A 23,972-nucleotide genomic window follows, 5' to 3' on the forward strand; every position below is an offset into this window, starting at 1 on the left:
CACCTGCAGCGTCATCATCATCCTCACCTGCAGCGTCATCATCATCCTCACCTGCAGCGTCATCAAGACTTTTAGTAATTAATTCATATTTTTATTAATGACTGACAGGAAGCGGAAACAGTGACTCCTGGCTGGAAAACCCGGAAACTGGTGTCATCATGGTACAGCGTGATGACGTGGCGTGACGTAACACGTTTTAATGATCAGGTTTAATAAATAAAATAAATAATTACAAATGTTATTTAAAACATTTAGTTTCAACATGTAACCTTATGTATTTTAATACACAAACAACGTTTCATGATAATACTGAGTTCGGTCCGCTCCGCTCCAGGATCCGGTCCAAATCCGGTCTAGATCCGGTCCGGGATGTCCGCGCTCCCGCTCCTCCTCACGGCTAAGCTAAGCTAGTATAAACGCCCCCAGCTATCCGTTACCGGCCGCCGCGTCACCGCTCCCGCTCATGTTCAGCCCCGCGGAGCGTTTTACCCACCAGCACACACCGGTCTTATTCCAAAGTATTTATCCGGTGACCTCGTTCAACGGGCGGGTTGATTTGATCTACCGTCCGGCCAGTCTGAGCTAAGCTAACGGTTAGCCTCACAACCAAAATGGCGGACAACGAGGATGACAGCGGTTCGTCCAGAACAAAAACAGCCGCGGACCCGCCGGGAGCCCCGGACCCGGACCCGCCGGGAGCCCCGGACCCGGACCCGCCGGGAGCCCGACCCCGGACCCGCGGAGCCCCGGACCCGGACCAGCCGGGAGCCCCGGACCCGCCGGGAGCCGCGGACCCTCCGGGAGCCGCGGCTCTGCCCCCCGCCGCTCACAGCGGTCAGCCCCGGGACGGCTCACAGACAGAGTCCGGTGCAGAGAGCAGTCAGCCCGCGGAGAACTCACCGGCAGCGTCCGGAGCTCAGCTTGCAGAGTTCTTACAGAGCTGCCCGGAGGTGCAGAGCATCCTGGTGGGCACAGAGCTCACCGGCCTGGGCCCGGACCTGGTCAACACCACCATCATCTACGTGCAGCCGGACGGCAGCCTGGAGGGATCCCGGCTGACGGTCGAGGAGCAGCAGGCTCTGCTGGACCAGCTCACCAAGCAGCAGATCGTCCAGGTGTCCGACAGCGAGGCCGCCCAGCTGCTCCAGCAGAGCCAGCTGGTCAAGACCGTCCCAGTCCAGAACACGGCCCTGGACCCGAGCCAGCTGCAACAGGTCATCAACCAGGTCACCAAGGTCCAGCAGCAGGTCCATGTTCAGGTCCCCCAGCAGGTCCTGAAGCAGCAGAAGCAGGTCCAGATCCCTCAGCAGAACCTGAAGACCAGCCCCCAGAACAACGCCTCCCAGCAGCTGAAGAGCGTCGCCCAGCAGGTCGCCATGCAGACCTGCGGCTCGGTCCAGGTGGTCCAGAAGAAGGTGGGTCAATGTAGAGACTGATTCAAGATCAGGGGGGTCCATCTGGACTGTGCTGGACTCAGCTGGTCCAGACCGACCCCCCTCCTGTAGTCCTGTTTGTATATGCATTGAGCTCCACCATCAGGACCACTTCTTCTTCTTCTTCCTCCTCCTCCTCCTCCTTCTTCTTCTTCTTCTTCTTCTTCTTCTTCTTCTTCTCCTCCTTCTTCATCTTCTTCTCCTTCCTCCTCCTTCTTCTTCTTCTTCTTCTTCCTCCTCCTCCTCCTCCCCCTCCTTCTTCTTCTTCTCCATCTTCTTCTTCTTCCTTCTTTCTTCCTCCTCCTCCTTCTTCTCCGTCTTCTTCTCCCTCCTCCTTCTTCTCCTTCCTCCTTCTTCTTCTTCTTCTTCTCCTTCTTCCTCCTCCTCCCCCTCGTTCTTCTTCTCCTTCTTCTTCATCTTCTTCTTCTTCCTCTGCTTCTTCTTCTTCCTCTGCTTCTTCTTCTTTCTTTGCTTCTTCTTCTTTCTTTCTTCCTCCTCGTCCTCCTCCTCTCTCCTCCTCCTCTCTCCTCTCTCCTCCTCTCTCTCTCTGGGTGTTGATCAGCTGTTTTCTGTCCTCAGTCCGAGCCCGTCCGGATCTCGATCCAGGTTCCTCCCAAACAGGAAGTGAAGGCTGGCTACGCCCCCCAGCAGAAGAGTGCAGCTGTCAATCATCCACAGGTGAAGCTGTCAGCCAATGGCACCGTGAGCAGCGCTCAGGTGATCCACATCCAGCCTGTGGTTGGTCAGCATGGTCAGCAGTTCTTTCTGCAGCAGGGCCCGGGCGACGCCCCCATCCAGCTGCTGCTGCAGAGCCCCGCCCCCGTTGTCGGATCTCTGCTCCCATTGGTCCACAAGGTCGCAGGTCAGCCCGCATCAGCAGGTGTTGTCTCCAGTCTGCCTCAGAAACCTGCCATGTCTCCCATCAGAGTCCAGACTCCTGCCACTGTGAAGATCCCACCCCCCTCCAAGGCCACGCCCACCGCTGCTACCAAAACCATTAGCGTCTCACTAACGAAGAGTGCCTCGAACTGCACAGCATCAGCCACCAAGAAGACTTCCCTCAAACCGCCAGCGGTTGTCACAGCGGTCTCAGCACAGGCCGCCACGCCAGCTGCCCGACCCGCCACCATAGACCCACCCCCGGCGACCACGCCCCCAGTAATGAAGGACAGAGACCGGGAGAAAGAGAAGGACAGGAAGTTAAAGAAGAGAGAGAAGAAGGCGCCGAAGGTCCAGACCAGATCGGGTCGAGTGTCCCGACCGCCAAAGTACAAAGCCAAAGACTACAAGTTCATCAAGACCGAGGACCTCGCCGACAGCCACCAGTCCGACTCCGACGACTACTCCGACATGAGCGTGGAGGAGGAGGACGGTGGAAGGAAGGACGGACCCACCGCAGGCTCCTCCCCCTCACTCACCTACAGCCACAAGTCCCGGTCCCACCGCTGCCAGACCTGCGACAAGGCCTACATCGGACCCGGAGGCCTGAACCGGCACTACAAACTGAACCCGACCCACGGAGAGCCCGATCTGCCCAACAGCACGCCATGCCCCCTCAGAGGTGACAGCCAATCACAGGAGACACCAGCAGGAGGCGTCAGAGAGGAGGAAGAGGAGGAGGAGGAGGAGAAGAAGAAGAAGGAGGAGGAGGAGGACAAACCTGCTGCCACGGCAACAAACAGAGTAAGAGACCGTCCACCAACCAGAGCTCAGATCTGTCTGTCTGCCCTGTATTTCACTTCCTGTCTGTATTCAGGTGGAGGCGGGCCCAGCGGCAGCTGTCGGACTCAGAGGTCTCCATTACCGCGGCCCGGGCCGGCCACGAGGGCGTGGAAGGGGACGGGGGCGGGGACGAGGACGGGGACGATCACTTGGGCCGCCCCCTAAGGTGAGATCACTTTAAACACACACCTGTACAGTACACCACACCTGTACGGTAAAACACACCTGTACCCGGCACACACGGCGTCAGACATGAATCCACCTGCTGGTCTTATTTATGACTTGTAACTCAGGTAAATAATCGGTTCATCTGATTGGTCGATTCCCCCAGGTGACGGTTGGTCTCATCAGCAGGCGGGGCCGTCGGGGGCGACCTCCGAAACTCACCGTCACCACGGTAACCACAGAGCAGCAGGCTGAAAGGAGGCGAGACCGACTGCAGGAGGTAAGAGGAAGGAAGTGGAGATGCAGACTTTCAAAATAAAGGTTTTGCTATAACGACCATGGTGAATGGCAGATGTTTGACATGTTTCCATGACAACAAGCGTGTGTTTGTTCCAGCTGGTGGAGCAGTGCGAGGACGAGGAGCTGATGGACGTCGTTCTTCCTCGTTTGACAAAGATGTTGAGTCTGTGGGAGCTACTGCTGGCAAAGGTACACACCACACCACATCACATCACACCACACCACACCACATCACATCACACCACACCACACCACATCACACCACACCTCACCACACCACACCACACCACACCTCACCACACCTCACCTCACCTCACCTCACCACACCACATCACATCACATCACACCACACCACACCACACCTCACCACACCTCACCTCACCACACCACATCACACCACACCACACCACACCACACCACACCTCATCACACCTCACCTCACCACACCACACCACATCACATCACACCACACCACACCACACCACACCACATCACACCACACCACACCACACCACACCACATCACACCACACCTCATCACACCACACCACACCACACCACACCACATCACACCACACCACACCACACCACACCACACCACACCACACCACATCACACCACACCTCATCACACCACACCACATCACACCACACCACATCACACCACACCTCATCACACCACACCACATCACACCACACCTCATCACACCACACCACATCACACCACACCACATCACACCACACCTCATCACACCACACCTCATCACACCACACCTCATCACACCACACCACATCACACCACACCTCATCACACCACACCACACCTCACCACACCACATCACACCACACCTCATCACACCACACCTCATCACACCACACCTCATCACACCACACCACATCACACCACACCTCATCACACCACACCACACCACACCACACCACATCACACCACACCTCATCACACCACACCTCATCACACCACACCTCATCACACCACACCACATCACACCACACCTCATCACACCACACCACACCTCATCACACCACATCACACCACACCACATCACACCACACCTCATCACACCACACCTCATCACACCACACCACATCACACCACACCACATCACACCACACCTCATCACACCACACCACACCACACCACACCTCATCACACCACACCACACCACACCACACCTCATCACACCACACCTCATCACACCACACCACACCACACCTCACCACATCACACCACACCACACCACACCTCATCACACCACATCACACCACACCTCATCACACCACACCACACCACACCACACCACACCTCACCACACCACACCACATCACACCACACCCCACCACACCACACTGATACCTGTACACTCATCAGGGAACACATCTCATCACCGCTCAGGTAGGTGAGACATGTAATGTCCACGAGGAGGCAGGACCCGAGCTGTCTTAGCAGAACATGGTCCAAACAGCCTCTGCCGACTCGCCTTCTTCTCATAATAGATCCTGGTCCCATGTGATCTCCACACACCTGGCCGTCCACCATCAGACCAGAACACCTTCTTCCATCGCTCAGTGGTCCAGTTCTGATGCACACTGCTGGGTCTTTGAGCAGTGGACGGGTCGGTGTCGACACCCTGACTGGTCTGTGATGGAATGTGTGTTCTGACAGGTTTCTATCAGAACCAGCATGAACTTCTTCAGCAGTCTGTTGGATCGGACCACACGGGCCGACTTTCCTCCCCATGTCCATCACTGACCCTGTTTCCGGTCCTTGGACCTCTTTTGATCGCTGCAGTTCTCAAGATGTTCTGACCCAGTCATCTGTCCATCACAGTTTGGTTCTGGTTCTGATGCTCCTCCAGGAGCCATAACAACCAGATCATCAGAGTTCACTTCACCTGTCAGTGTGCCGGTTGATCTGTGCGTCACAAACATGTGCATCATTGATGGTGACCGTACAGTCCGAGCTGTTCTTCTTCTGTGGTGTTACAGACCTCCTCTGGCTGTTACAGGTGGAGCGTGGCGGTCCGACTCGGACTCGGTTTCCAGACATATACCGTGAGTTCGAGTCCCTGCAGGCTCAGGTGAGACAGGCTGCTCAGGATTACATCATCAGCCCACAGGTGGGAGTGGCGCCATTGGAGGTCAGGAACATTGAGGTGAGAGGTTCTGCTGTGTTTCACCGTGTTCTACTGTGAAGGTCAGAAACACTCTGCTGTACCGGACTGAACCGTGTGTTTCAGGTTGCGAGGTCTCTGGGGATCCTGGATGAGGTGAACAGGATGAAGGTGGTTCCTGGAGCGTCTCCCTGCTCCAGTCTGACCAATAAGAACGTCCGATACATGGAGGTAACGCATCAATTAGTACAGACGGGTCAGATCTGGTTCCTGTTGTAAACACCTGTCCAGTTTGACCGAGTCATTAAATGTTTTCCAGAATTCGAAGATGTTGCCACCTTCAAAGAGATTCAAGATGGAGAACAGCATCCCAGTTCACCAGAACGGCGTTGAGACGCCCAGAACAGGTAGACTGTCTGCATACTGTCCATCCTGTGGGTAAACCACCTGCAGGGACAGGTAAAGGTGGGTACCTCTGCGTTCTGGCATCACAGACAGATTCTAAGGATGAGGAACTGGAGCTTGTCCTGGAGATGAAGTGATACTAACTCGATATGGTCGGTTCACCTCTACACACACCCCCGGTTTCAGAACCAGAATCCTGGATAGGGAGGGTCTGGACCACAAGTATCAACCTGGTGGTCATTTGGACGTCCGCTCCATCTGTGACCCGTGATGACGAGTGGTTTTGGAAATGAATGATTGAATTTAGAATTTGTCTTCTCTAGGGATGTAACGATACATCGTGACACGATTAAAATCGGTACAAATGCGTGACGACTCGCATCGGTTGACAGAAGAAATGAATCGCGATTCTTGGCGAATGCGAGAGAAGTAGGATATGTTCTTTTTCGTCTTTTTTTTAATTAGAAATAGGTTACGTTGTGGCTGCAGCTTCCACTGCCGCGTCTGCCTCTCTGTGTCACACACACACACACAGGGACGGACTGGCAATCTGGCATACCGTGCATTTGCCCGGTTGGCCGACGTGGTATTTGGGCCGACAAGTCCCGATATATATATTTAACGAGTAGATCACACACCCCGAACACACTCTTGGGCTTAGCGATGGGCAATGTGGGCCGCGCAGGAGCTCGACGGCGGGGGGGGGGGGGGGGGGGTTGGATTAAACTCGGGTCAGGGTTAGGGTTAGGGCGCATTTCCTCCGAGGTGATGCGCCGCAACCGGCTCTGCGTTTACAGCGCCCGGCCGCTTCCCGGAGCCGTGGACTCTCATTAAAGGGTTAATGAGCTTAATTGTTTTTATTTTCAGTTAGCTCATACTTCAAGCTGAAAGGTAATGGTCAGATCAGCTGCTTGCTGGCAGCCCTAATAAGAACACAAACTGTTTGAGAGTTTCTGTAAAGAGAGATTTTTTTCCTACAAATAAAAAGATAATTTTATTTGGTCAGAATTTGTCTGTAGCTCATTTTGATTTAAAAAAAATCGTGAAAAGATCGTGACTCGAATCGAGTCGTGAGTTGAGTGTATCGTTACATCCCTAGTCTTCTCTCTTTTCTCTCCAAGGTGAGACTCCTGTGACCTCTGTGACTTCCTCTCTGAAGCCCTGTATGGTCTCTGTGTCTCCTCTGGTGGTTCAAGCTGGATCCAAACTGCTGACCACCACGACTGATTCTGTCTCCAGGTGAGTTGGCCCCGCCCCCAGTCCTCTGAGTGTACAGGTAATCACATGACACACCTGCTTCAGTCTTACACCTGGACCAGAGGCTATCTTGTCAAGAGGTCACATGACAGGGTGGAGTTTGTAACGTGACCAATCACAAACTTGTTCCTGACATCAGAGCCTCGTTAGAGTTCATCTGTGATCACAATAATTAATGTGTTGATAAATTAATGTGTTGATTAGTAGTTATCATCATCATCATCATCATCATCATCATCATCATCATCATCATCTTCTACTTCATGTGATTGGTCGGTAGGCGGAGCTTTTATAGTGTTGTAGGTATTCTACATCAGTTACCTTGACGACCACCTGGCAAACGCTTTGTCCTGATTCGTGGTCCAGGCCTCAGGTGTGCTTTTCTCATCTGGTCTCAGTCTAGCCTAAAATACACTGCATGCGCCACGGCAACGGAGCCAATACGTTTCAGTGTTCAGTGTGTCAGCTCTCACAGTCTTCGTCCTCGCTGCGTCACGGCTCCGGATCGTCTGCGGCGTCCGGCAGCTCTCCGCAACACATACAGAGCTTCTGTTGTTCACGGACGCCGGAGCACGGAGCATAAACTCAGCACAGAGCAGACCGTGCGGGGAAGGAAATCAGCTACAAAATAAAACCCCGGTTAATTTTCACAATAAAATACTGTTTACCGCGGATCGAGTTTCATTACAAGAACACGTCATAATGGGCGGGGCCGACCTGAAGTCAACAGGTGAGGGGTTTTCAGGTGTAATCATTGATGACACCTCACATCCTTTTTATAAGGACACCAGAAAAAAGATGCGGCGTGGAATGTCATCGCAGGAGTCAGAGAGACTACAGCCGGAAATATCACGTGATTATGCGTGAAGTCACGAGATCTCATGCGTTCTCGCGACGCTCGGTAGCCGGCGGAGACGCACCTGAGCGCATCACAAACGGATCATGTGTGAGTTGCCGGACGGCGGAGTACGCTGCCGTTCCGGAGCGGAGCCGTTCTGCATGCAGTGTGTTTTAGGGGTAACTGTCTCTCTGGTCCCTCAGCTTGTCTGGCTCCACCTCTCCGAAGACGCCTCCCACCAAGGCTTCGCCTCCAACCACGCCTATGGAGGATACCCCAGGTGAGGACCAGGGGGAGGGGCCTCTGCAGAGTATTGCCCAGGACCAGGTCCTGAGCACCGGTGACATCACAGTCCAGATGAAGGAGGTGGAGGAAGCTTTGGACTCAAGTTCTGAGATTGCAACAGACTCTAGCACCGCCCAAATACCCGAGTCCAGTTCAGGTCAGAACCAGACTTCCTCCATGGACATCTGTGAGTCAAAAGAGCTGCAGGAGGGTCAGGAGATCTACATCCAGACCGAGGGGTTGACAGTCCAGCTGGCAGAGCCCGGACTGGACCGTATCGTCATTGTTAACGGGCCTGACGGGACAACCATGCACATCCAGACCCCAGAGGGGGTTCCCCTGGAGGCGGTCCAGGCCCTGCTGGGCATCGAGGCCTCTGACGGGGCCAAAGCTCCGCAGTGAATCCTGAGACCTGGACCTGATCCAGACTGTATTTATTTGGTGGTGTGAGCGTCCAGGTGCTGTGGGCAGAACCTGCAGCTGTCAGACTTACAGTCCATACAGGTGGACATTTTACACACACCTAGACCCGCTCACACACACCTAGACCCGCTCACGCACACCTGGACCCGCTCACGCACACCTGGACCCGCTCACGCACACCTGGATCCACTCACACACACCTGGACTTGCTTACGCACACCTGGACCCGCTCACGCACACCTGGACCCGCTCACGCACACCTGGACTTGCTCACGCACACCTGGATCCACTCACACACACCTGGACTTGCTTATGCACACCTGGACTTGCTTACGCACACCTGGACTTGCTCACGCACACCTGGACTCCAAGCGTGAACAATCTTGAAAAAAGTCTTTGTCTCGCTGGGGGCGGAGCATAAACACACCTGTCAGTCTGTCCAATCAGAGTCAGTATGTTCTGTTCAGAATGTAGCTGTCCCTGTAGCCCCCCCCTCAGGACAAACTGTACATTACAGCTGTGACAGGTTTCAGGTGTTGGCGTGAGCTCATGTTTCAGATTAACACTTCTAAGGTCACACCTGCACCGTTCTGAACTTCCTGTTTTAAAAACAAACTTCCTGAGGTTCTCGTCTGTCGTCAACGTTCTGATCAGTTTCCAGTTTTCGTCCTTTATCAAAGACGCAACACCTGATCCTGACCTCAAGTTGACCAAACAAAACTTATTTATGGTCTCAGTTTCTGATTGGTTCGTTCACTTGTCAGCTGTGATGATGTCAGTGGTCTTCCTGCTGGTTTTAAACTGTAAATTTGTAAAATGTTTTTTGTTTCCATCCTCGTTAGTCTGTTTATATGTAGATAAATCTGAAAAGCAAAGTTTAAAAAAAAGTTGCACTATTTTATTACTTTTTATAAAACTTCACAGAAACGTTTTCCAAACGTAAACTGAACGTTTGTACTCGTTTGGAGAGCCGATGTGAGGACTGACTGGAGGAGATTAAACTTTATTGATTTGTCATGTTGATCGTTGTTCGAGTGTTGATTTAACATTTCCTGTTCAATAAACGATGTGACATGAAATTAACGAACGAGACGATGTTTGTCTGCGTTCACGTACTCGCAGTATTTATACTTCTACAGAGTCAATATGAGACGGAGTGATGCAAAAATACTTTGACTATTAAACAAAATAAATTTTTATTGTCACTAATAATTAATTGTGAACATTTAGAAACCTTCAGACCCGAGCTGCTCTGACACCTGAAGACTCGAAGAGTTCAGCTGCAGCCTCAGGAGGTCGATCAGCTAGGCTAACATTTCCCCTCCAGACTCTGGGCTAGGTCCTGAACCCTGATGTTGATCACGTGACTGTGGGAGACAGGTTACATCAGAGTGGGCGGTGTCCGGTCTCCAGCAGCAGAGCTTCCAGGGTCAGTCTGGTCTGTGGGGGTGTGAATGGCTGGTGCAGCCAGCAGGACAGGTAGACCATGCAGAGGTCAGAGTTGACGGTGTGGGCGAGTTGCTGCAAGATTGACTGCCTCAACTTCAGCTCCTGACTGAAGGACTCCAGCAGGACACGAGACGCTGCCTCTGAAACAATGAGACAATCACCCAGATTTGTTATGGTGAGCAGGTAAGTCTGCTGACATCACCCAGGTGAGCTGTGAACAGGTAAACTCACCAAAGTGTTTGGTGTTCCAGCTGTGGAACAGAGGAGACCTTCTTCCTTCATGTCCAAACTGAAACTCCTCCAGATCCTGAACGCCTTGCTGTGATGTCATCAGGCGCTCCATCTTCATCACCACGACGACCTGAAACATCACAAACAAACTAAAGTTTGTTCTACACATTCATCTTCGACAGGAAATTATGTAATACGGCCACCTGGTGTGTGGTTCACTTGTTTTTTTTACCTGTACAGGTGTACAGATTAATTAATGAGTCACCATTTTGTCGACGATGTCCTGAAGTTTGCAGCACTCGTCCTGCAGCTCGTTAGCACCACCTGTCTGCCGTGACGGAGCTGATGAAGGTGATTCGTCCACTAGAAGCAGCTGATCGCTCTGAGAACTGAAGAAACATAAAAATATTTAAACCCACAGGAAGTGAGCACATTATCACCAAACAGGAAGTCCCACAGGTGAGTCTCCTGGTCAGGTGACAGAGCGTCCAGGCCGGTGTGTTGATGAAGGTTGGTCACTCAGTGTCCGCCATGATAAGAGCGGTTTGAATTCTCTAACTTTAACCTTTGTGTTTTACGCTTCATGTTCACTTCCTGTGTGTATGGGGCTCTGTTCAAACAGTGTGGTCAGCCTGCAGCAGAGAGCGTGTGAATATGAACATACGTGTTCATTAAAACTGTTTGGAACTGTGCCATCCAGCGTCCTGCAGATCATGAAGTTCCCGTTGCTGATTCATCAGATATCTTTGCTATAACTTGCTAATATGTTTCTATACGGTCAGCGTATTCTGTCACTTCTCTCTCCTCTTCTGAGGACAGGAGAGGAGAGAGAAGCCATTGCTGCAGCTAGGCTCGTTAGTGACTAAACTGGGATCGTGGTCACTAAAGTTCAGAGACTGTCCGTGCACAGACAGACAGTCTGTGGATACTGCAGAGATATGTAGATAATCTCTGATGTGAGAAAAAAAAATCTGTTGAGGTGAGCAGAGAGCACTGTGGCAGCAACACCGATAACCAGAAGTGGAGGAGTGGTTCCTTGTGGTTCCTTGTGGTTCCTTGTGGTTCCTATAGTCTCCAAAAGTAGATTGGGAGCCAGAGCTTTCAGCTGTCAGGCTCCTCTTCTGTGGAACAAACTACCATTCTGGGTTCAGGAGGCAGACGCGGTCAACACCTTTAAGAGTAGACTGAAGACTTTCCTCTTTGATAGAGCTTATAGTTAGTGCTGGCTCAGGTCATCCCTTAGTGATGCTGCCATAGGATTAGACTGCCGGGCCAAGTCTGGTTTCCTTAATTAACAAACTCAGAGTGAAAAAGGTTATTAATGATAGTTATACTAACTAAACTAATTACACTCACTGTGTCTGTCGGATGTTGACGATGTTTCGTGCCACGTTGAATCCGGTCTCGTTCAGGTGTTCCCACCTCAGCAGCAGGTTGTGCCAGTCGGCTGCATTGTCTTTGATCTTTCGTGCACTTCCTGTGACAGCAGAGCACTTCCTCTTTGCTGAGGTCACTGTGACGTCACTTGACTGAGCTGAGGAGATAAAGGGAGACGAGACTTTGGATAAGTTTAAGATGTCTCTGTCAATCATGATGTAACTCTGGGCTCTGCGTATGCAACGCTTTATGGGGAGTGGAGCCATTGTCATGCCAGAACAGGAGCTGAGTGAGCAGGCAGTGTAAGGACGCTGACGGAGGAAGCGAAGAAGAGAAAAGGAGAGAGTGAGCGAGCAAGAAGCCGCCGGACAAGAGTAAATGTGGGACTGACTTTTAGTGGTTGGTGAGAGCTTGGTGAAATAAAAGGCTGAAAGACAGACGCCGAGCTGGGCTGACTGCTGCTGGACTAGGCAGTGAGATCAGCTGCTGCTGGGTCTGGTTCTGGTTCTGGTTCTGGTTCTGGGCTGACTGCTGCTGGACTAGTCAGTGATATTAGCTGCTGCTGGGTCTGGTTCTGGTTCTGGTCTGACTGCTGCTGGACTAGGCAGTGATATCAGCTGCTGCTGGGGACCTGGATGATGATTGGCTGTTAGATCATAAGTAATGTAATCAGAACAAATACTCGAGTACAGCTGAACAGAGTTACACGTATTACGTTACGTATTAGAGTTATTACATCACAGATGAGCTCCGGATCAGCTGATCAGCTGTTCAACACGTGTACCGGGTTCGACCAATCAAAGAAGCCGCTCCGGTAACATCCGACAGATCGATGATCGATAATTTGATCACGTGATCAGTGCTGTCACTCACCTTCCATCTGATCAATAAGTCCTCACGCGGACCATCAGCTTCACGCTTCCTGTTTCTTCTTCTTCTGTGGTGGATCATTGAGTAAGCAGCGCCTCCTGCTGATCGACCTCTTCCTCCTGCTCCTCCTCCTCCTCCTGCTGCTGCTGCTCCTCCTCCTCCTCCTCCTCCTCCTGCTGATCGACCTCCCCCTCCTCCTCCTCCTGCTCCTCCTCCTCCTCCTGCTGCTGCTGCTCTCCTTCCTCCTCCTGCCTGATCGACCGTCCTCCCTCCTGGCCTGCTTCCTTCCTCCTCCATCCCTCCCTGCTTATCGAGAAGCACCCCTCCTCCTCCTCCTCCTGCTGCTGCTCCTCCTCCTCCTCCTCCTGCTGATCGACCTCCTCCTCCTGCTGCTGCTGCTGGTCCTCCTCCTCCTCCTCCTTCAGTCTTCTTCTTCCTTTTATGGCAGTTATTTGCTTTACTGCCTCCCTCCAGTGTCACTCGTCACTGTTTCCTGTTTCTCGTCTGCACATCTGTTAAGACTTTACTCATGATGTAGTATTTTACAGTGCAGTACTTTACTCATGATGTAGTATTTTACAGTGCAGTACTTTACTCATGATGTAGTATTTTACAGTGCAGTACTTTACTCATGATGTAGTATTTTACAGTGCAGTACTTTACTCATGATGTAGTATTTTACAGTGCAGTACTTTACTCATGATGTAGTATTTTACAGTGCAGTACTTTACTCATGATGTAGTATTTTACAGTGCAGTACTTTACTCATGATGTAGTATTTTACAGTGCAGTACTTTACTCATGATGTAGTATTTTACAGTGCAGTACTTTACTCATGATGTAGTATTTTACAGTGCAGTACTTTACTCATGATGTAGTATTTTACAGTGCAGTACTTTACTCATGATGTAGTATTTTACAGTGCAGTACTTTACTCATGATGTAGTATTTTACAGTGCAGTACTTTACTCATGATGTAGTATTTTACAGTGCAGTACTTTACTCATGATGTAGTATTTTACAGTGCAGTACTTTACTCGTAATGTAGTATTTTACAGTGCAGTACTTTACTCGTAATGTAGTATTTTACAGTACTCATGATGTAGTATTTTACAGTGCAGTACTTTACTCATAATGAAGTATTTTACAGTGCAATACTTTACTCATAATGAAGTATTTTACAGTGCAGTACTTTACTCGTAATAAAGTATTTTACAGTGCAGTACTTTACTCGTAATGTAGTATTTTACAGTGCAGTACTTTACTCATAATTAAGTATTTTACAGTGCAGTACTCTAATGAAGTAGTACATTACAGTTTTACAGTGCGTCTTTAGGTGTTTCGGGCTCGCGGTCATTCATTAACCTGTCTTGATGTAATTTACGGACAGTGACGTCAGCAGAGAGCAGGATGTTTTGTTGGACAGAGGTCTCACTCTGTCGCTGTTTCATGTCACTCTGATGAGTCCACGTTCAGTATGATGATGTTTTTAGTTTGGGCTTTTGAGTTAGAGTGAGCGCTCCTGTCAGGCTTCACAGCTTCGTATGTGTGACTTAAAACAGGTGATCGATCGATCGACTCAAATATTGATCACAAACATCCTGAGCTCAGCAAAATCAGTCAGAGTGAGACGTCACGGCTCTCTCTCTCTCACACACTCTCTGCACACACACTGACGCAGCAGGAAGTGGAGAAGAAGAAGAAGTCACAGCTGATCGTGGTCAGGGCGCAGAGATCATCAATAATTCATCGATCAGCTGACTGACGTCACAGTTTGTGTTGCTGACGTGTTACTGACGTGTGATGATGTCAGTGCTGCAGCTTCCTGCCGAGCTGTGGCTGCAGGTGTTCAGCTTCCTGTCCTGGAGGGACAAGCTGAGCGTGCGCTGCACCTGTTCCCACTTCAGACACCTGCTGGATAAGTCCCGCCCCCTGTGGCGAGGCTTCAGTGTCGTGCTACGTCACCTGTCGCGGTACAACCGGCCGTTCTGGCGCAGCCTGGCTCAGAGGCACGTGGGCAGCGTGTCACTGCGGTCAGGTAAGAGAAAACACCTGAAGCAGCTCTCCGCCTGGCTTCCTGCTCTCGACGCGCTGCGATTGGACGACTGGAAGGAAGGGGGCGTGGACGAGCTGAAAATGTTCCACCGCCTGCAGCGCGTGTCCATCACTTCCTGTTCCACGCCGCTCAAGAACATTGACTTCCTGTTTCCCCTGAGTCATCAGCTGACGCAGCTCAGCTTCTGTAACGTGCAGCTCACCTGTCCTGCCTCTCACCTGTTGGCTGCTGTCAGTCAGCTGACTCGTCTCACCTCGCTGCTGCTGCATCACGACGGCAGTCTGAGATTCCCGACGCTCAGCGGCGTGCTGACTCACCTGCCCGAGCTCAAACACCTGTCCTGGACCATGATCACCTACAAAACACTGTCACGTGACTTCTTCAGGCCTGCTGACCTCACAGGTACACACTCAGACACAGAGACACACAGGCAAACTCACCAGGTGTGCTGACTCATGTAATAACAGGTATGGTGTATCTGTCATCCAGGTGCAGGTGGTGGCGTCCTGCAGCTCTCTGACCTGCAGCTGTTGAACTATGACGCCATGGTGACACAGGAAGTTCTCCAGCCTTTGTCCCGCCTCCGAAGCCTGTCAATCTTCCACCTGTACTCTGTACCTGGACCCACCTGTCACCTGCAAACATGGCTGACGTCACTGCCACAGCTCCGATGCCTCAGTGTGCACGGTGAGTCTCATTGTCAGTGTGACTCGTCTGTGACGGTTATGACTCGTCTGAGATTGTTATGACTCGTCTGTGACTCGTCTGAGATTGTTGTGACTCGTCTGTGACGGTTATGACTCGTCTGTGACTCGTCTGAGATTGTTATGACTCGTCTCAGACTGTTATGACTCGTCTGTGACTCGTCTCAGACTGTTGTGACTCGTCTGTGACTCGTCTCAGACTGTTATGACTCGTCTCAGACTGTTATGACTCGTCCGTTTGTTGTCTTGCTCTGCAAATGATGTCATGATGAGGTCACTCTGTCTGTCCAATAGGAGGACACCCTCTGGCGGTGTATGCTGACTTCCTGCCGTCCTCCCTGCTCAGTCTGACACTCAGTGTGGACCTGCAGCCTGAAGACCTACAGGTGGTGTCAGTCAGAGCTCCTCACCTGGAACACCTGCACCTCGAGCCCTGGAGCTCCTCCTCCAACCTGGTCAGACTCCTCCCACAGCTGTTCCCTCACCTGAGGACGCTCCGGATCAGGTGAAGTGACACCCGACACCTTCAGAAGTCCGGTGACTTAGTGATCAATGATAATAGTTTCCATAGCGACCTGCTGGTTTCTTTGGTGCCATGGCAACCTTGTTCAGTGTTCACTGTCGTGTTTCAGACATCATCACGTGTCAGACGGTGACTTCCTGCATCTGCAGCAGCTGCAGCATCTCGACACTCTGGAGGTTCTGGACTCGTACTACAGACCAGACCCGACCGATCCCAGCTGGGTCGTCTATGAACCAAGTCCTCGTCTGCTACAGCTGATCTCTGACCTGCAGAAACTGACCAATCACAGAGTCCGAGTCATCACCAGCTCACACAGAGATCCACTAACCTGCCACTGTGTCTGACCAATCACAGACTCTCTGAGCCCACCTGGGCGTGACACTGATTGGCTGTTCTGTTCAATAATCCACTGTGTGTTTGTGTTTCCTTCATTAACCAAAAACACAAAGCGACCACCTGGTGGCGCTGTTCAAAGAGTGTGCTGGGGAGACAAGACAATACTACATCTGTCTGTACTACAAACTGTACTACATACTATCTGTACTACAAACTGTACTGCAAACTGTCTGTACTACATACTGTACTACAAACTGCACTGCAAACTGTCTGTACTAGATACTGTACTACATACTGTACTACCAACTGTCTGTATTACATACTGTACTACATAGTGTACTACAAACTGTACAACATACTATCTGTACTACATACTGTACTACCAACTGTCTGTACTTCAGACCGTCTGTACTTCAAACTGTACTTCAGACCGTACTTCAGTCTGTACTTCAGACCGTCTGTACTTCAGTCTGTACTTCAGTCAGTCTGTACTTCAGTCTGTACTTCATGTACTGCATGAAGTACAGACTGAAGTACAATTTGAAGTACAGTCTGTACTTCAAACTGTACTTCAGACCGTACTTCAGTCTGTACTTCAGACCGTCTGTACTTCAGTCAGTCTGTACTTCAGTCTGTACTTCATGTACTTCAGTCTGTACTTCAGTCTGTACTTCAGTCCGTCTGTACTTCAGTCTGTACTTCAAACTGTACTTCAGTCTGTACTTCAAACTGTACTTCAGTCCGTACTTCATGTACTGCATGAAGTACGGACTGAAGTACAGTTTGAAGTACAGTCTGTACTTCAAACTGTACTTCAGACCGTACTTCAGTCCGTCTGTACTTCAGTCTGTACTTCAAACTGTACTTCAGTCCGTACTTCAGTCCGTACTTCAGTCTGTACTTCAGTCTGTACTTCATGTACTGCATGAAGTACAGACTGAAGTACAGTTTGAAGTACACTTCAAACTGTACTTCAGTCTGTACTTCAAACTGTACTTCAGTCCGTACTTCATGTACTGCATGAAGTAACGGACTGAGTACAGTTGAAGTACAGTCTGTACTTCAAAACTGTACTCGTCTGTACTTGTCAAACTGTACTTCAGTCTGTACTTCAAACATGTACTTCAGACCGTACTATCATCAGTCCCTGTACTTTCAGTCTGTACTTCAGTCCGTACTTCAGTCCGTACTTCATGAGTACGGCTGAAGTACAGACTGAAGTACAGACTGAAGTACAGTTTGAAGTACTTCAAACTGTACTTCAGTCTGTACTTCATGTACTGCATGAAGTCGGCTCTTATAGCTTCCAAATTTCTGGACTCCTGAGGGATCATGGGTAATCTGGCCCACCTTCGTGAGGGTGGAAACAAACTTGTAGACAGGGTCGGGTCGGAGTCAGACGGACTGAACCATTCATCCGATTATTCCAGAACCAGAACCTGCCATGAACTCCGTCTGCAGCCTACAGCGTGATGTCCAGCCTGTCTGAGCGACTGAGAACCAGAACTCAGGGGAGGACTCGACCTGCTAGTGTCAACACATCAACCTGCTCCAGAACCAGCAGAGACGATCGTGGACTACGCCGGGTCATCAGTACAGGGTCAAATATTCCTGACACCATCTGGCACAGAACCAGAACTGAACCTCTGAAGATTCAAACGGATACAAATATTCTGGATAACAGATTTTTGTTCTGCTGTATGGAGCAGTAAACCAGCTGACGGGTCATCTCTTTACAGTGATCCGTGTCAGATACTAACAGAACCATGTCACATGCATAGTTTAATTAAAATCCTTTGTGTCGTACTCTTCATGCTGAGCCGATACTTGCAGACTGATCAGAACCAGGACACTTTGGATTGTTTCAAACCTTCCACTTCGCTCAGTCACTGAAACAAAACCGATGAAACTCAGCAGACAGAACAGACGAAGATAAAAACTCAAAGACAGCAGATAAATCCGGCACGGCCTTTAGAGGTTCTTATCGTGAGCGCAGCACCGACCCACGGACCTTCACTCGGCACAGACCCACGGACCTTCACTCGGAACAGACCCACGGACCTTCACTCAGCACAGACCCACGGACCTTCACTCGGCACAGACCCACGGACCTTCACTCAGAACAGATCCACGGACCTACAGACCCACGGACCTTCACTCGGCACAGACCCACGGACCTACAGACCCACGGACCTTCACTCAGAACATCAGATAGACAAAGACCTTTGAGTCGTCATGGCGACCATGGGGTGGAGATCAGACTCGAGCTTCAGAGGATTGTTAACGTCAGCACTGCAGCTGATCGAGGTCACCTGATATTTTCACACCTGAAGGAAACTTTCCTACAGATCTCACTTTTCATTTCCTGTCAGCGGAAAACAAACTTCCTGTTTCAAAATAAAATGTGCTCCGAGGTCACAGCAATGACACGACTAATACGGAAAACACTTTTATTTTGAAATTACAAACACTTCCTGTTCAGGTATTTACAGCTGAAACAAAAAATAAATTTATATATAAAAAACAAAAAACATCGTCTGCACTCATGCAGTCCATTGTTCGACTCCCAGAATGCCGTGCATTCAGACAGGTGTGGCAGTGGGTGGAGCCTGCCCGCTCCGCTCACGTCACTCTGACGTGTCAGCATCTTTCTGTTTCTTCTTCTTCTTTTTCTTCTTGCTGTCCACGACCTGCACAGACAAACTGTTTAGTAATGACATCACATGACCACCTCACTGCAGGTGGAGATACGAGCGTCTGAGTCACTGATTGAAAACCTCGTAGATGATCTCACCTCTGCCTCAGGCTCCGCCTCTGCCTCCTCAGGCTCCGCCTCCTCCAGTTTGGCCCTCTTCTCTTTCTTCTTCTTCTTCTTCTCCTTCACGTCCTCTGCTGATGGCGTGTTGGGCGTCGTAGTTTCGCCGTCGCTGTCAGCCACGTCCCTCTTCCTCTGCAGAGGTCAAAGAGAGACTGTGAGAGGTTCACTCTGATTGGACGGCACGCCAGGTTCAAAAGAAAGTGAGCTTACCTTGGCTGTGTCACCTGACTCCTCTGTTGCCTTGGAGACACTGAATCAAAACAAAGTGTTTTAATGATAAATTTAACATTTTAACTGAACATGATGTCATCACTGCCAATGACATCACTGTCTTCAGGTGAGCTGCAGCTCGGCCAATAGCAGAGCGAAGAAGCTCACACCTGAAAGTTCCTGTAGCAGAGCGACTCCCTCAGAGAGCACGTCAGCCCGGTGAGGGATAACTGTCTGCACCAGAGCTCCACACACACCTGACACCTGAGTGAGCGTACCTGTAGTCCACGTACTGGTTCTTCCAGTCATCCGGCGTGCTGCCGTTTGGCTTCCCGTGTTTGTCGAGCAGTCCCTTTTGGATCATCATCTTCTTCTGACTCGCCTGAACAAACAAGCTCGTTAACATAACGGAATGTTAACTACTGTGTTATTATGCGTGACCAGGTGTGACCAGGTGTACCTTCGGTCCCAGGCCCCACTTTCGGGGATACGTGTCTCGCTCCATGATCACTCTCTTGATTTTCGCCACGATGCCGTGGTCACATGTGGAGATGACCGCCGTGGTCATCAGAGCGACAGCTGGACGAGAACAGCCTCATTAATTATGTGTCACATTAAATTAATCTTCTAATTAATTTATTAATATTCAGCCATCAGAAAAGGGTGATAGATAGCAGGTCATCACAGCCCGAGAGCTACTGACGCTACTCAACTCATCATGTGGCTTTACCTGCAGCGCGCACACGCACACACACACACACACACACACACACACCTGTGCAGATGGCCTCGCCCTTGGTCGTTATGACAACGATGTCCTGGTTCAGCTCAATGCCATCCTCGTACCTGAGCACACCTGGCAGCATGATCTTTGCTCCGTAACAGATGGCGTTCACCTGCAGACAGGAAACAGTTTGTTCAGTCAGGTGTTTCGATGATCACCTGTACAGGTGTGGCAGTGTGCCGTTGACTCACCGCACTGTCCTTCATCACGAGTCGTTTGTGAGACACGAGCAGCTTCTCGAGCGGGAAGATGACCCTCCTCAGGTACGCCTCGTCTTTGTTGTGGTCAAACTGCCACTGAGCGTCCAGGACGTCGTGCATCGTCACCATGTGGTCCTGACAGACAAGACGAGGTCAGTGTGATGTCACTGATGACATCACTGATGTCAGCAGCGGTGAGGCTTCACAGTCTACAGGTGAGGTAAGCTGTGTGTCTCTGCTGCAGCTTTCTGTTTCAAAGTTTAATTAGCAGACCTGCACAGAGCAGCAGGCCGGCACTCAACACTTTGACAGGAAGTGACATCACAGGTCAACAGGAAGTGACACTCACCTTCTCTCCCAGCACGCCAGACCGAACTCTCCTCAGCTCCTGCATCTGACCTCCGACCCCGAGGATCAGACCCAGGTGGACACACAGAGTCCGGATGTAAGTCCCCGCCTCACAGCTGACCCAGAAGATACCTGTGACACAGAACACGTGACATCAACACGTGACATCAACACGTGACATCACACGGCTCAGCTCGTGCATGGATCGTGGTCATACCCAGCCTCCTCTCTGGGTCGTACTCGATCAGTTTGCTCTCGTAGATTGTTCGGACTCTCAGCTGGCGCTTGACGGCGGCGATCAGTGGCGGCCGCTGGAACAAAGCGCCGGTCAACGTCTCCAACGCCTGCAGACAGTCAGAGGGTCACATGACTCACACAGAAGGAAAACAGCCTATCATGAGCGCCGAGGTCGACACACCGTGACCTTGGGCAGCTCGTCATGTCATTTTAAAACTGGCGCCAGGAAGTTGTCACTCACCCGGGCCAGCGTGTGCTCGCTCTCTATGGCATTGTGCAGCCGAACGATGCCCACATACTCTTTACCTGCAACACACAGAGTAGTGAGGGGGCCGCTGGGTTTTAATGTGCTCACATGCCCGCCAGGCGGGTGGAGACTCTTATTCTGAAAAACAAACAGTGGGAGTCTGTACCGGCGCTCTGTTGGGACTTGACCAATCTCGTAGCTCGATCCACGCAGACAATCAGACAGCCCGTGACCTTCGGGTCGAGCGTCCCGCTGTGACCCGTCTTCTCCACGCGGAGAATCCTCCTGATCCACGCCACAACCTCGTGAGATGACGGGTTGGCCGGTTTGTCCAGGTTAATGAAGCCCGACCTATCAGGACACAGGAAGTACAATCATGAGCACACCTGGACAGAGCTCAGTGATGTTAGCGTGTTAGCGTGGCACGTTACCTGACATAGTCCTGGATGTTCCTCTTCAGGGGGTTGCTGCCGCTCGGCAGCGGCGTGTAGTGCGCCGTGCGGATGTTCAGTTTATCAAAGTTCTGAAAAAAGAAAAAACGGGCTTTTATTTTGAAAGTCTATTGGTCTCCTGAATACACCTGACCTTTATTCTGTTAATTAACCCGTTTCCTTTCAGAGTCTCGGCGTGGGATCAGAACAGTAAATCGTCTTTGTGGGTTCACGTCGAGTCCTTCTCTCCGTGCAGTTCCGGGTCGTCACCGGCAGAACGCCGAAACAACGCCGGCGCCGCAACAGAGAGGCCCCGCCCCCAGAACGGGAGCAGAGGCAGGGACTGCGAGAAGATGGCCGCTCAGAGAATGGATAAACTGGCTCATCACGCCACACGCCGGCGACTCGAGGAGGAGACAGGTGACTGACTGACAGGTGAGCTCAGGTGTGTTACCTTCAGCAGCAGAGGCCATTGTGACGTGTCGAGAGAGGCGACCTTCGACTCGGGCTTGATGAAGAAGTCCCCGCTCTGCTGGATCTCCTGACAAACGTCAAACAAACGTTCCATCAACATTCACAGAACGTTGAACAAACGTTCCTTCAACATTCACAGAACGTCAAACAAACGCTCCATCAACATTCACAGAACGTCAAACAAACGTTCCTTCAACATTCACAGAACGTTGGACTCACCCCGACTTCTTCTTCGCTGACTTTCGTCTTCTTCTTCTTCTTCGCTGACGCTGAAACAAACATCAGAACTTTAACTTCGTCACCTGGCGGCAGGAAGTGAGGTCACAGGAGTTTGTTTAGTTTGTAAAACGTTCTCTGAGCGTTACTTTAACGTTTCGTTACTTTAACGTTCGCTGAGCGTTACTTTAACGTTCGCTGAGGCTCCCACGTGGCCTCTCGCAACACGTGGTTGTTAGCATCGTGCTAACACAGAATGCTAACGGGCCGGTCTGAACTGAACCGACACGTGTTTCGGATCCTGGTTCGGATGTTCGATACGCGGCAGCTGATCGATCCAGATCCAACCGGATCAGAACCAGTCTTGACTGTTATCTTCAGATCGAGTGAAAACACTGTGCACAGCAGCAGCTCCACGGCCGAACCCTAACGAACCCAAACTGACCTTTTAACTGTGCAAGTGAACAGCCGGTCCTTCCATGTGAACCCGGCCCGGTCTGCGGCCCGGTCTGCGGCCCGGTCTGTGCACACACGCGGCCGTCTGCACGAGCCCTGACACTCAGAACCCCGCAGAGAACTGGACCACGAACCGACTGACCCACTGAGAGGCCTCCGTGAACACTCGGTACCGGAGGCTGCTGTCGGTACCGGAGGCTGCTGTCGGTACCGGAGGCTGCTGTCGGTACCGTTAACAGATTTAATTCATCTATAAACGCAGTTTCCCGCCACAGGCAGGCGGCGCGTGATTTTAAAGAGACTCGGTTCGCGCCTTGTAGCGGGTCCGGTGGCCCGGGTCCAGTTCAGAGAGGTTCGGATGGTTCGAGGAGAAACGTGCAGCACACTCACCTTCTGGGTCCGCCATCTTGAAGTGAGAGACTGAGCGCCCACGCCGCGTGACGTCACTCTTCAGCTTCTTCTGTTCCACTTCCGGCAGACCACGCGCGACAGAGGCCGACACTGCCCCCAGCGGATATCCGGTTACTTCCGCTGCTCAAGTTAGAGCCTGAATGTGTTCCCGCCAAGAGTATGCACTGACATGACAGGTCAGAGAGAGAGAGACAGGTCAGAGAGAGAGAGAGACAGGTCAGGGAGAGAGAGAGACAGGTCAGAGAGAGAGAGACAGGTCAGAGAGAGACAGACAGATCACAGAGAGAGAGAGAGACAGGTCAGAGAGAGAGAGACAGATCACAGAGAGAGAGAGAGAGACAGGTCAGAGAAAGACAGGTCAGAGAGAGAGACAGACAGGTCAGGAAGAGACAGACAGGTCAGAGAGAGAGAGACAGGTCAGGGAAAGAGAGACAGGTCAGAGAGAGACAGGTTAGAGAGAGAGAGAGACAGGTCAGAGAGAGACAGGTCAGAGAGAGAGAGAGACAGGTCAGGGAGAGAGAGACAGGTTAGAGAGAGACAGGTTAGAGAGAGAGAGACAGGTCAGAGAGAGACAGGTCAGAGAGAGAGAGAGACAGGTCAGAGAAAGACAGGTCAGAGAGAGAGAGACAGGTCAGA

The 23,972-nt window shown here is 51.2% G+C and overlaps 4 protein-coding genes and 1 non-coding gene across 5 annotated transcripts; 2 read left to right on the plus strand and 3 right to left on the minus strand.

The window, feature by feature from the left end:
- The first annotated feature begins 84 nt into the window (after nucleotides 1-84).
- On the plus strand, nucleotides 85-9,979 carry znf839 (zinc finger protein 839). Its single transcript, XM_010752624.3, has 10 exons — nucleotides 85-1,415; nucleotides 2,013-3,116; nucleotides 3,190-3,321; nucleotides 3,487-3,600; nucleotides 3,717-3,809; nucleotides 5,646-5,792; nucleotides 5,877-5,981; nucleotides 6,070-6,157; nucleotides 7,277-7,394; nucleotides 8,454-9,979. Exons 1-10 carry the CDS (start codon nucleotides 612-614, stop codon nucleotides 8,935-8,937), a joined length of 3,189 nt encoding a protein of 1,062 aa, XP_010750926.3. The 5' UTR covers nucleotides 85-611; the 3' UTR covers nucleotides 8,938-9,979.
- On the minus strand, nucleotides 9,636-13,053 carry cinp (cyclin dependent kinase 2 interacting protein). Its single transcript, XM_010752623.3, has 5 exons — nucleotides 12,889-13,053; nucleotides 11,995-12,172; nucleotides 10,904-11,027; nucleotides 10,639-10,768; nucleotides 9,636-10,547 (listed from the first exon to the last, which is right to left on the minus strand). The coding sequence occupies exons 1-5, from the start codon at nucleotides 12,893-12,895 to the stop codon at nucleotides 10,345-10,347; spliced, it is 642 nt and encodes a 213-aa protein (XP_010750925.1). The 5' UTR covers nucleotides 12,896-13,053; the 3' UTR covers nucleotides 9,636-10,344.
- A 1,080-nt stretch (nucleotides 13,054-14,133) lies between these two features.
- LOC104936569 (hypothetical protein) lies at nucleotides 14,134-17,488 on the plus strand. The gene is made up of 4 exons (XM_010752622.3): nucleotides 14,134-15,343; nucleotides 15,431-15,628; nucleotides 15,940-16,150; nucleotides 16,278-17,488. Exons 1-4 carry the CDS (start codon nucleotides 14,689-14,691, stop codon nucleotides 16,510-16,512), a joined length of 1,299 nt encoding a protein of 432 aa, XP_010750924.2. The 5' UTR covers nucleotides 14,134-14,688; the 3' UTR covers nucleotides 16,513-17,488.
- A 1,452-nt stretch (nucleotides 17,489-18,940) lies between these two features.
- On the minus strand, nucleotides 18,941-23,415 carry dkc1 (dyskeratosis congenita 1, dyskerin). Its single transcript, XM_019263617.2, has 15 exons — nucleotides 23,316-23,415; nucleotides 22,473-22,522; nucleotides 22,234-22,320; nucleotides 21,780-21,871; nucleotides 21,515-21,699; nucleotides 21,343-21,407; nucleotides 21,082-21,208; nucleotides 20,866-20,996; nucleotides 20,508-20,651; nucleotides 20,308-20,428; nucleotides 19,993-20,111; nucleotides 19,811-19,914; nucleotides 19,533-19,572; nucleotides 19,299-19,454; nucleotides 18,941-19,194 (listed from the first exon to the last, which is right to left on the minus strand). The coding sequence occupies exons 1-15, from the start codon at nucleotides 23,329-23,331 to the stop codon at nucleotides 19,132-19,134; spliced, it is 1,500 nt and encodes a 499-aa protein (XP_019119162.1). The 5' UTR covers nucleotides 23,332-23,415; the 3' UTR covers nucleotides 18,941-19,131.
- On the minus strand, nucleotides 20,181-20,257 carry LOC113744646 (small nucleolar RNA SNORD83). Its single transcript, XR_003461704.1, has one exon. It is a non-coding gene; the product is annotated as a small nucleolar RNA SNORD83 (small nucleolar RNA).
- Nucleotides 23,416-23,972: the final 557 nt, after the last annotated feature.

This window comes from Larimichthys crocea, chromosome XXIV (assembly GCF_000972845.2).
Source record: "Larimichthys crocea isolate SSNF chromosome XXIV, L_crocea_2.0, whole genome shotgun sequence".
NCBI lineage: Eukaryota > Metazoa > Chordata > Actinopteri > Sciaenidae > Larimichthys > Larimichthys crocea.